The sequence below is a fragment of the Thermobia domestica genome, chromosome 11 (assembly GCF_964235325.1).
Source record: "Thermobia domestica chromosome 11, izTheDome1.hap1.1, whole genome shotgun sequence".
Classification (NCBI taxonomy): Eukaryota; Metazoa; Arthropoda; class Insecta; order Zygentoma; family Lepismatidae; genus Thermobia; species Thermobia domestica.
Window position 1 is genome coordinate 75319843 of NC_137464.1, and position 12165 is coordinate 75332007.

General features: G+C 35.3%; 1 protein-coding gene across 7 annotated transcripts in view; it reads left to right on the top strand.

Moving 5' to 3' along the window:
• Nucleotides 1-12165, top strand: part of LOC145664180 (AMP deaminase 2-like) — a gene marked incomplete at its 3' end in the record, with an annotated part of 333717 nt that overhangs the window by 292388 nt on the left and 29164 nt on the right. For 6 of the 7 annotated variants that reach the window (XM_081730614.1, XM_081730616.1, XM_081730612.1 and 3 more), the window contains 3 exon segments: nt 252-447; nt 6965-7027; nt 11787-11834. In XM_081730614.1, the coding sequence (XP_081586740.1) occupies nt 252-447; nt 6965-7027; nt 11787-11834 (307 nt within the window). 7 annotated transcript variants of the gene reach the window in all.

Sequence of the window (12165 nt, forward strand, 5' to 3'; positions counted from 1 at the left end):
TTCTTATTGCACCTTTAAGTTGCCTATTCTTGGTCAAAGATTTTTATTTTTTATTGTTGTTTCCTTATTACTAAATTTATCCTAATATTATATTATTATGCTTTCCAAGGTTATGTTGCTAAAACTAAGTACAGTTTGTGAGTTTTTGTATATTCATTCAGTTTTGTACGTGCGAAATCTGATTTTGAATTTATGAGTGAGAACCTACTTGGAAAACTCCATTTTATTAATAACAATTATTCACATTTCAGGTGCAGTTGGAAGATTTGCAACAAGCCTCCCATTATTTGGTACAGGCATTGCGAATTCGAGAAAGGTACATGGCTCAAAGCTTTCAGAGCTTTCCAACGATAGTCTCCAGATTTCTAAGGTCCGTTGATGGGGAACCTGTACATGACTTAGACGATGCTGATCACCACGATGATGCTGATCACAAAACTAGTGAAGGTACGGAGAAACAAAATACCTATTATAAATTTAGAGAGAGTTTTGTTGAAGGTCTTTTAAAAGTTAAACTAAGAATAATCGAATGTTATCTAAAGACGATAATACATTAAAATCAGATTGTATGAGAGCGTCTAAATTGTTGACTTAATTTACCATAAGTTAATTAATTCATTCTTCCTTTCATTCATTCATTTCTTTCTTTTATTCATTCGTTTCTTTCTTTCATTCATTTACTCCTTTGTTTCTTTTTCTCTTTCTTTGTCTTTTTTCTTTCTTTCTTTCTTTCTTCTTTCTTTCTGTCTGTCTTTCTTTGATTTATTTATTTATTTCGAATTTTACCAGAAGTGTACGATTCCGAACGGCCTGCAATTCTAAATGACTTGATTGCTGGATTAAAAAAAAATAAAATAAAATAAAATAAAATAAAATAAAAACATAGATTGGTTTGTTTATTTTCACGCACACACGTGCCCCCTTTCCCTCAATTAACATGTAATTACATAATATAGTCTTTCAGGTTTCTTCTTTTATAAATTTAAATGAAGATAAGCGTGTGTGGAATGCCTCTAGATGAAAACCCAAAATATACTTTTAGTTGGAAAAAAGAAACTTTTTAAAGACACTTACGGCTACATGTCCTGTCCATCTTATGCCTCTAGACTAATGAACCTAACAATGTTATGTAAACGGTATATATTATACAGTTCTTCGTGTATGAAGTTTTCTCCATTTCCCATTCCTGTCCCACTTGAGTCTAAATATTCACCTCAGTATTTTCAAGTACTTTCAGTCTGCGTTCTCCCTCAAAGTAGATAACCATGCGTTTTACAACCATGCAGCATAATTATCGTTTTTCATGTTTTAAACTTCAAATTCTACGACTGAATTCATGAAAACAAAAGAGTTTGGACTTAATAATAATTACGAATTTCCTGCTTTCCGTCGACATTTAAGTTCTTCGCGGACATGGTTTTGTTCGCTTAATAATGAATTCTAGATTATTCGAAAGTGTCACGTTCACGCTTTTCCACCCTTACTAGTAAAATATTAAGTAAGATGAGAAGGTGGAACGAATCAACTGATCTTCGTTGTACAATATCCTCTATATGTGCGAATGCAGTGACAGTTTCGGAAATCGAACTCGTGTTCAGCTTACCGTGCCATGCTAATGCGTTAATCGTCACATACGCTTCCCTTACAGCCACACACCTATTTTTGAGGTTAACTCTTGCGCTTTCAAACAAAGGACTGTACTATCACATCCCAATGTCTCTATTAATGAGACTAAAGCTGGATAGTATAGGAGGAAATGGGAGCAATCAACCAATTCTTGTAACACTGCATCTTCTATAGGTACAAATTCACTTTTTGAATTATTGTTATTAATGCCAGCATCCTAGTCGCACTCGTGAGAGCAAAGTCAAGCAGTATCGGGTTTGGTCTAAGGAAAGATGAGTAACATGCGTACTCACCAAATAATATTGGTGTTCCGGCGTCCATTAAGTGTCATGAGCAAATTGATATGCTATTTAAAGAAGAAATTAGCAAACTTCAGTCTGGAAAGCCAGCATTAATGGCGAGGAAAGCTGATGTGCTGACCACACATCATCCCAAAGGAATGAACCCCACTTCCTGGCTGATAGGTCCAGACCCCTAACGGCTGTTGCGCCAGAGTTCAGTTATTATTATTATTATTATTATTATTATTATTATTATTATTATTATTATTATTATTATTATTATTATTATTATTATTATTATTATTATTATTATGTAATTAATTTTGGTCCATCATGGTATATGCAGGGAATTGAAGAAGTAGAATAATAATAAAGATGATTTACTCAATTGAGAATTTGTATAGTTTGATATCTAGCACATTATCTTTTGTTTACTTTCCTCTTTGCTTCATCTGATGATGATGAAGTGAACATGAAAACTTGCGAAAGCTAGTGTACCAAAAATAAATCCCAAATAAATTGTGTAAATTATCTCCATAGTGTTTTAATTTTTAATTGTTTACAGGGATGTCGAAGATGTTTTACTGTTACCTCTGTTATCGCAGGAAAAACATACAGAAATTTATTTAACCTTTAAATATTTAAGAAGCAAATACTAGTAAATTTAAGTTTTTTTTTTTCTTTTCTTTTCTTTTTTTTTTCAGATTAATAACTCGTGCTGTTCGGCAATGTTGCTGTTGTGAAATTCCAAGTAGACTTGGATTTCTCATAGTGTTGATATAATAGTATGTAAATAAAACTAAAAATTACATGTATTCTTAGGTTCTAACTCAAAGTATGTATTTGCTCTCAGAACTATTTTGTTGTACAGCGTGAGTCAAAAGTTCCCTATAAAGAGAGAATGGATTCAGCTGGCCACAAGTGGTCGTGATAGAACAAATTAGGTTAACGGAGAAACAGTACGATACATGAAACAGTGCTGGAATTTGAAAACAAATGAAATGGTGAAGATTTGGTTAGCCTAACTTTAATCATTAAAGACTTACGAGCATAACATAATTTGTAAAATGTGCTTAATATGTTGGCCTTGTTTATGTGTGGACACTGTCAAGCGTCTTTCCCAGTTACGTACAACATATTGCAATGTTGCAGGTATGATAGCAACAAAATTAGCAACTATTTGTTGTACAAATGGTTAGGATTCCGGATTTTTGTAGCATAGTATTGTCTTTAAATATTCCCAAAGATAGTTCAGTGTCGTCAGGTCTGAGAAATGAAGCCCATTCATCAGTTCCCTGTCTGTCAAGTCCATCTGCCAGAACATTGAGTATTAAGAAGATGCCGCTCAAAATTTTCCTTAAATTAGTGATGCTTCATCGTGCTGAAAATCTCCGAAAATGTCATTTTCGAAGGATAGTCGGTGTGTGCTACCGTGTGGCGATTTAACAAATTAAGCTAGCATTGCTATGGATGTTTCTTCGTCCGTTGCAGTTTTCGGATCTTCAGAACGTTTACTAACGTCCACTGATCATGTTTCCTGGAATTTATGGGAGTAATTATGCAATTGCCACATGTGACAGTTTTTGTGGATTATTATTATTATTAAGTACTAGCATCAATTACCTGGATCATCATCGCCGGGTTAAATTAAGAAAAAATAGTAATATGTTTCGTTAGTCAGTCACTTTTTACTATTACTAAATCGCTTCTTGATATTGGTCATTTTCGATTATTTTTATGAGCTTCTCCGTGGCTAAGCGGTTAGCATACGCGCCTTTGGCGTGGGAGACCCGGGTTCGATTCCCGGCGGGAGCTCATGTGGTTCGGATTCCACGTTAATCAGTAGATCCACGTCTCATATAGCCTCGCTGCTGAAGGGGACGCTAAACTAAAATCAACTCAACTCGATTATTTTTATATATCCTCTCCTTTCCCCTTGTTGCGGGCCACGGCATCGGAAGTGTCATTGTTCATCTCAGCGACCCCGAAAAGTATGAATTCGACACTGATATTGGTCATTTTGATTATATATATATATATATCCTACCCTCCCACAATTTTTGCGGGGCTGAATTTGGATTTAAATGGCATCAGAAGTATCACTCTTCATCTCAGGACCTCAAAAACTATAGATTCGACACTAAGAAATTTATAGGAAATTTTCGATCATTTGTAAATGTCTTTCCCTTTCGTTGAGTTACATCGTCCCTTTCGTTAAGTGATATGACAAAAATCAGCTCATGTTCGAACTTCATCTAGGTTGAAAATTCGATCGAGATCGGTCCGGTGGCTCAAGAGTTATTAAATTTTATTAATTTTTATATATCTGTCCCCCTCCTCTCTCCCTCCCCTAAATTCTACCGTCAAAGTGATATGATAAAAACCACCCCAGGCCTGAACTTCATCCATATTGAACATCTGATTAAGATCGGTCCTGTGGTTAAAGCGTGATCAAGTCACAAAGACAGTCACTTTTATTTTTATTCTTTTTACATATGCCTCCCCCTCCCTCTCCCTTAGGTTGCACCGTAAAAGTGAAATGGCGAAAACATCCCAGGTTCGAACCATATCTATGTTGAAAGTTTGATCAAGATCGGTCTGGTGGTTCAAGAGTATTTGTTTTATTTATTTTTATAGATTTCTGCCGTCCCCTCTCCCTCCCCTAAGTTCTACCGTTAAAGTGATATGATAAAAATTACCTAAAGTCTGAACCTAATCTACGTTGAAAATTTGATTAAGATCGATCGGGTGGTTTAAACGTGATGAAGTCACAAAGACAGTCACTTTTATTTTTACTTTTTTGTCATATATCTTCCCCTTCCCCTCTCCTTCGTTGCACTGTAAAAGTGAAGTGAAGAAAATATCTCAGGACCGAATCTTATCTATGTTGAAAGTTTGATCGTGATCGGTGAGGTGGTTCAAGAGTTATTAAGTTCTATTCATTTTCATTTATTTCCCCTCCGCCTCCCCTAAGATCTGTCAAAATGAAGTGAAAAAAATCTTCTGAGGTTTGAACGTTGAAAATTTGATTGAGCTCGATCGGGTTGTTCAAAAGTTATTAGTTTACGAACATAGTCACTTTTATTTCTATATTTATTGATTTTTGTATATGTTCTCCTCCACCCCCTCCCCTACGTTGTTCCGTCAAAGTGAAATGATAAAAATCATGCCAGTCCCGAACCTCATCTACATTGAAAATGTGATCAAGATCGGTCGGGTGGTTCAAGAGTTATTAAATTTTATTTATTTCTATGTCCCCCTCCTCCCTCTCCCCTAAGTTCTACCGTCAAAGTAAATAACTAAAGACACTCCCAGGCCAGAACCTCATCTACATTGAAAATTTGATCGAGATCGGTCGGGCGGTTAAAGAGATTAAGTCACAAACATAGTCACTTTCAATTTTATAATATAGATTGTGCCTTTTGGCAGGTCCTGGGACTAATAAGTTTTTTTGTTCTCAATTTTCAGTTGGGCCTGGAAATGTTTCATCCATGTTTCTCGATTTTCAGCTTCCTCTTTTAACTCCCAATATTTTTTTCTATTTTTCAAATCATTGAGTTTTTTTGTTCTTTTTCGTATTCCTCGCTTTCCTTCCATCTTTCCTTCTATGGGGTATGAAGAAGACAATTTCTTCGCAAGATGTGTCCAATCCAATTGGCATTTCTACGAAAGGTGGTGGCTAGAAGCGTCCTCTTCTCTCCTATCCGTTTTAAAACGTCTTCGTTTGTTACTCTATCTGTCCACTTTATCATCTTCATCTTCCTCCAACACTATATTTCGAAGCTCTCTAAAATATTTCTTTTCTAACTTCCGTAACGTCCAAGTCTCTGAACCATAAAATCCGATGCTCCATATATAGCACTTGACCAATTTCTTCCTTATTCCAATATTAAGGCTGCTAGATAAGAGTGACATTTTCTTGTTGAATGCTTCTGTGGCTAATCATTGGTTAAATTTATGTTCATGTTTAATGACATGTTCACTTCTTCAGGACGATCTCGATGGGTTTCTTCGCGTTAGCGACATTCTTCGTCAACCTGCAATAAGAGTAAAACTATGGTAACATTCATAAATTTTTCGTTATCAAAGTTAGTTTACCAAACTTTTACTATTATATTTCTTTTAAAATTCTAAATCTGTTTCACGTATCAAACGACCCTTTCTCATTTAAAAAATTCAAGTTAAGCTCAAAATAGTGGTCGACTCGCTCAACTCCATCATATTATTTCGGTCCTCAGCCTACATGTTTCTACCATGACCATTACCACTAATGGCCCTCCTTTTCATTTTGTACGCAGTGGTAAGGAACTTTTGACTCACTTTGTATAATACAGAACTTAATGAAGAATCCACTGTTCTATTTGTAGGAAGACGGAGAGAATTGGGAATCGTTTCTCCCTCCTGTAAATTTTGCTTTTGTTTCAGAATTACTATCCCAGTCCGGCTATTTTTGCTGAAAGTAGTAAAGTGTTTCTTCTTTCGCAGTCTTATAAATAAGACACTAGGAGTATTTTCATTTTTTTTTAAATAAAAATTTTATACTAACAATAATCTGTTGAGAGAGAATTCAGAAACTAAGAGTTTATAGTGAAACACTACAAAATACGTTACGAGTCAAATGTGAAACAGCTAGAAGAGGCAATGATAATTGATATCAAACAATCAGTTCCAATCTTAACATAATAAATTTACAGCCTGTCAAAACGGAACTAAAAGTCACTTTGTAAATAAATATCTAATAAAATGACAAAAGACTTTCGGCTCTCTGAGTTTACAGTGAAAACTAACCAATTCAGTAGAAATGAAATCAATTAGTTTTAACTTCGTGATTACTCACAGTAAACTAGTAAGGCTTTGGAAATAAATTTCACAACAGCATTGCTTCAGCTGTTTTATTTCAAAGACCGTAGTTTATGGGAATGCAGTATTCTTTCTTTAAATGTTGTTTTCAGTAGAAAAATATTTATTATAGCTATAGAATTATTTCAATTTTATATGACAATCAGTAATAAGAACATTTCCTTAAATTTATTAACATTATAATGTTAAATTTACAGCATGTTGTGGATGGTCTTGTGAGTGTTCGAAGAAAGGTATAAAAAAACCGAGTGCATTTTCAGGTACTTACCATTTCCTTACTTACCTATTTACATATTTCTTACTCTGCAGACAATGTATCTTCAGTATTTAGTTTAATTATAACACCACCATATATATATATATATTTGTGTTTGTTTGTTTGTTTCGATAATTATAAACACTCTGATAGCTAATGAGATCTGAAGTTCGAATGCTTTTCCAAGCTTAAAAGAAATAAGAAACAGAACGAAAAAAATTACTATGAATTTGTATCCTATTGTCGAATTAAAGCGCAATATGTTTAAATGAACAGTTCGCAACAGAAAGGAGATGTTTCAAAAGTGGCCAATTTTCCCGTTTGAGTTGCGCACATACAATTTGGTGTGGGAAGAGATCGTAGCTTAAGACCTTCACATATAAATAATGGTGCCCATAGCTCAACGGGAACATGACCAAAAATGGATTAACAATACCATGAAAATGTCCATAAGGCGTGCATGCTTTTGACGTATATTGCCCAAAAGAGGGGGCGTGCTCGGTTGAGGTCTCATGAAAGTGAGAATACACATTGTTTTGTACAAGCACTATGAGTTTCAGCGCATTCGAGCCTGCGGAACAGGAAAACAAATCGTGTCAAAGTCAGGGGACATACCATCTCCGATGTTCAGACTGGCTTGATATGAGGCAAACACCTTACCTTGTTTGTGCACATATCTACTTCCAAGGCGCAGTAATCGGTTAAAGTATTGCACTTTCGTTTTATACGATCTTGCTCGGGAAGGGTGCGATTGCATTATAGGATATTTTTATCACTGTGCAAATGGACCACGGACAGTTGGATGTTGTGCCAATGTCATGCTCATTATTTGGTACTTAGGAATGGGCAAAGCTATTGCACCATGTCCCAAGATATCTAAATTCTTTTATGATTATTTTATTCATAAGAAGATGAATCTAGGTTCTTTGACGACAACGATGAACCATTCCTGTCAGGATGAGGAAATGGACAATTAAACCCTTTTGCATATCGTACATAATAATCACCTCAACTGTCTGAGCGGTACTGGGAGTAAGGGAAACCTTGTAGTTCAGCTCAGGTAACACATCAATCATTTTGTACCTTTCAATACCACGTGTTACGCTAGTGCAATGATCAGTTTTTTTTTTTTTTTTTCTGGCATTCCTGTTTTTTCAATATGATGCACAATGAGCGAAATCCTAACTACCATTCAATTCCACTTATTTCATCTATAGCAATGCCACTTAGCGGAAATACAACACATGTTACAGCATTCTCTTCCGAGAGGTTTGTCTCATGTCAAGCCAGTCTGAACATTGGAAATGTACGTCCCCTGACTTGACAGATTTTTTTCCCTGTTCCGCAGGCTCGAGTGCGATGAAATTCACAGCGCTTGTAGAGCTCAATGTGTAGTCTTTATTTCCATGAAACCTCAACGGAGCGCGCCTCCTCTTTTGGGAGATATAAACAAAATATGTCTAAAACATGCGCACCTTATGGACATTTCCATTGTACGTATTGTTGACTCATTTTGGCCATGTTCCCACTGAGCTATGACCACCATTATTTATATGTGAAGGTCTTAGGCCACGACTTTTTCCCACACCAAATTGTATGCACGCGATGCTAATGGGAAAATTGGGTACTTTTTGAACATCTCCTGTATGTTTAATAAAATGTTACCTTCCATAAATACAATTGTAAATAAGTTTCTTTTTCTTCATTAAAACGAGAGAGAGAGAAAAAACATTGCTATAATAAAGGTCCTACTTGCGTTGGTGATTATACAGTTTGGTTCAAAAATAATTTTCTTTTATATTTCAAATTTTATGGGACGAGACACACACTCCTCGAAGCACCAGTGCCTAGTCGGTGCATCCATGTAGTTGAACTACATAGTTAAACAGGTGCTTCACTTTTGTATTCTGACAAAGTGATGTCGGTAGTTCCACTACTAAGATTGACAAGGTAGGAAGTGCACATCTTCGAAACTCGGCTTCATAATATGGTCTTATTTCAGTGGTGCCCATTTCTTTCCTTTGCTTCTATACTCGACATTCTCAGACTGTATTCCTCCTTGCTTAGTTGTGAAAATTGGAGGTTTTTATTTTCGCCGCTGCCATACACAAGAGATGTATGGATAGCTCCCGATGTTACTGTTTTAGAAGAAACTGTATGAGTTTTGGAAATGGGCTTATACAGTACCATTTTTATACAGGGTGTTTCAAAACAACATCGACAGCGTTTGGGAGGTGATTCCTGATACCAAGATAAGACAAAAAGTATAGACCAACCTGGGTGCAGAAATCTGTCATTTCGGAGTTATAGGCTGCCGGAAACATGAATACTTTAAAGTTTCATAGTTCCAATACTATGGGACTTACCGTAGTCGGATCAAGACTTCACTTAGGAATTAGTATGTGCCCTATCCAAATATCCATGTTTCAGAATCCTGCGGTACTTTCGAACAATTTTTATAGAGGTAGTTTGTGAGTACTTCAAATTATATGCCGTAGCAAAACTCCTTCTATAAAATTTGTTGCGTGAGTACCGCTGGATTCTGAAACATGGATTTTTGGATAGGGCACATGTTAGTTCCTAAGTGAAGTCTTGACCCGACTACGGTAGGTCCCATATTATTGGAGCTATGGACCTTTAAAGTTCATTTTTTCATGTCTTCGGCAACCTGTAACTCCGAAATGATCAATTTCTGCACCCACGTAGGTGTATACTTTTTGTGTTATCTTTGCGTCAGGAATCACCTCCCAAACATTGTCGATGTTGTTTTGAAACGTCCTGTATTTATAATGTGAAAAAAAAAAATGTAAAAAGGAAACATTTCCTCGTCCTTATGTAATGCATTTGTCCATGCTTAATCTAAAACAAAATAGTTTTCACATTGCTGTAGGTGAAAGATTTGTGTAGGAAGTTCAGGTCATTAGTCAACTAACATGAACAGATAATTGTATTTTTGCAGAAAATTGCTATAAGAACTCATAAATACAGTATCAGTTGTGCATTGTGTTCGTGTATTTCAAATAAGAATAAAATGCAAGGTTGTAGAATGTAATATTGAATTATGTTGATTAAATACCTTTAAAATAGCATCTATCATAGTAGTTAGCATTGTCTGCAGAAAAATTTCAGTGTACCTTTTTACCATTTAACCTATCCTTTGACCCAGTTTCCGGATGGCCAGTTGGATAAAAAAAAAAAATCCTGTAAAACCGAGAAATATGAAGTTTACTCATGCTTTTGTGCTACTAAAGAATAAAGAAAATTAATGTAGCTATAAAAAATTATAAAATCTTGTGCAACAAAGAATATTAAGTAGTTTGTTACTTCAGTTTTCTTTTTTCTATCTTCGTCATACAATGTGTTTTTAGGACTCAGAGAAGAAATATCTATCTGATAATAACTTTCTTATATTGAGACACCTATTATTTTTGTTATTCTTTTATTTGTTTGATTTAAGTAGTTTTTGGGCTTTATCGTGTTGTTTTTTCTTTTTCTCAAGTGCACTTTCATTCAAAATATTGCATAATTGCATTTTTGTTTATATGCATTTGCTGTGCATGATTCAGAAGTAATTTTGGATACATACAGAGTGTCCGAGAAGTCCATGTACTTGTAGCTTTAAGTATCCCAGAGAGCAATGTCAGTATAATTTTAGTTTATTTCTTTAGTATATACTATATTGAGTATTTACATATACATAATGTTATCCTATCTACCAGCTTTGCTCCTTATCGACTTTATTTAAACTACTCGCTGAGCGAAAATTAGTAACGTGTAACTGTTTCGCCAACTACTTACTTTGGCTTCATCAGACACTATATGGATACATGTATGAACTATGTATCCAGTGGATCTATATGTGCTCCATCGTGCTGTATACACAGATGTGTGCGTCTCTGTGTCCTTCTTGACATGTTGCCTAGCATCTGAGAAGTTACCGTTCGAAAGAATTCCTCCATACTCTGGTGTAGTTCTTCATCTGCCCTGTACTGACGATTCGAGATATGTGACTTAGTTATTCCCCATAATTAGTTATCTGGTATTGTTAGGTTCTGCCTTCGTGGGAGTGATTTCGATGTGGATAGAAAGTGAAGCACTACACCCAATCCAGCGATCTGAAAATTGTTTATTAAGAGTTCCTGTCACTGCGAAATTAAAATACCGCTAATTTTACAGTAATTATGTGATATCTTCAAATAGATAAAAGATAATCGAAAAGTGGATCAAGACCTCCCTAGATGATGTTATTTTGCATGAGGTACCGTTATCACGAGTCACCTAGTAGCTTTCCGTTTGCAATTATTTAGAAACGCGAAAATAAATGCCGATTTTCTAAATGGCTGGAAATCGAAAGCAGATAAATGAGTCATAATAACAGTATCTCACGCAAAATAATATTGTCTAGGGAGATCTTGTTCCATTTTTCGATTATCTTTTATCTATTTGAAGATATCACATAATTACTGCAAAATTAGCGGTATTTTAATTTCGCAGTGATGAGGCCTCTCAAGAAAATCACACAGAGGTACCAGAAAGTGCTTGAAATCAGGGATACCTGACTAGGGATGCAGTCCATGAAAGCAGTGTTACCAACCACAATTAAAATTACACTAACATTGTTCTCTTTGATACTCAAACGTAGGGATACGGCTGCGTCTCGGATACCCTGTACCTAATTTGTTCATTATTAAGTTAACTTTATTTTAATTTGCTTGTTTAAACATTGTATTTTTCTTCTTCCTCTTTCCTGACATTTATTATAGGGTGTAGGTCTTCCTCACGAACTGGAGCTCCGTCTAGGAAATCTAAACGTATGATCTCATTTTTTGTTTTACTTTCGTAGTCGCTTCTTATTATTTTTCTTTTTTAAAAAATGTAGTGGCTACATAGTTGTCATCACCTGCTTCAGCTTATTCTCCTAACATTTAACGAGATTATTGTTGCAATAATTGTGCATTTGACACTGCATAAAAATGAGATATGGCGTAGCTAACTTTTCGCTACGTATGCTATTACATTTATTTGTACATATTTAGTTTCGGTAAAGCGAGTTTACATATACTGTTACAGTGAATGGGCTAACCAAGTTCACTGATGTTGAAGTTGACATGGTTATTCACATGTAAAGGTTATTACAAAATA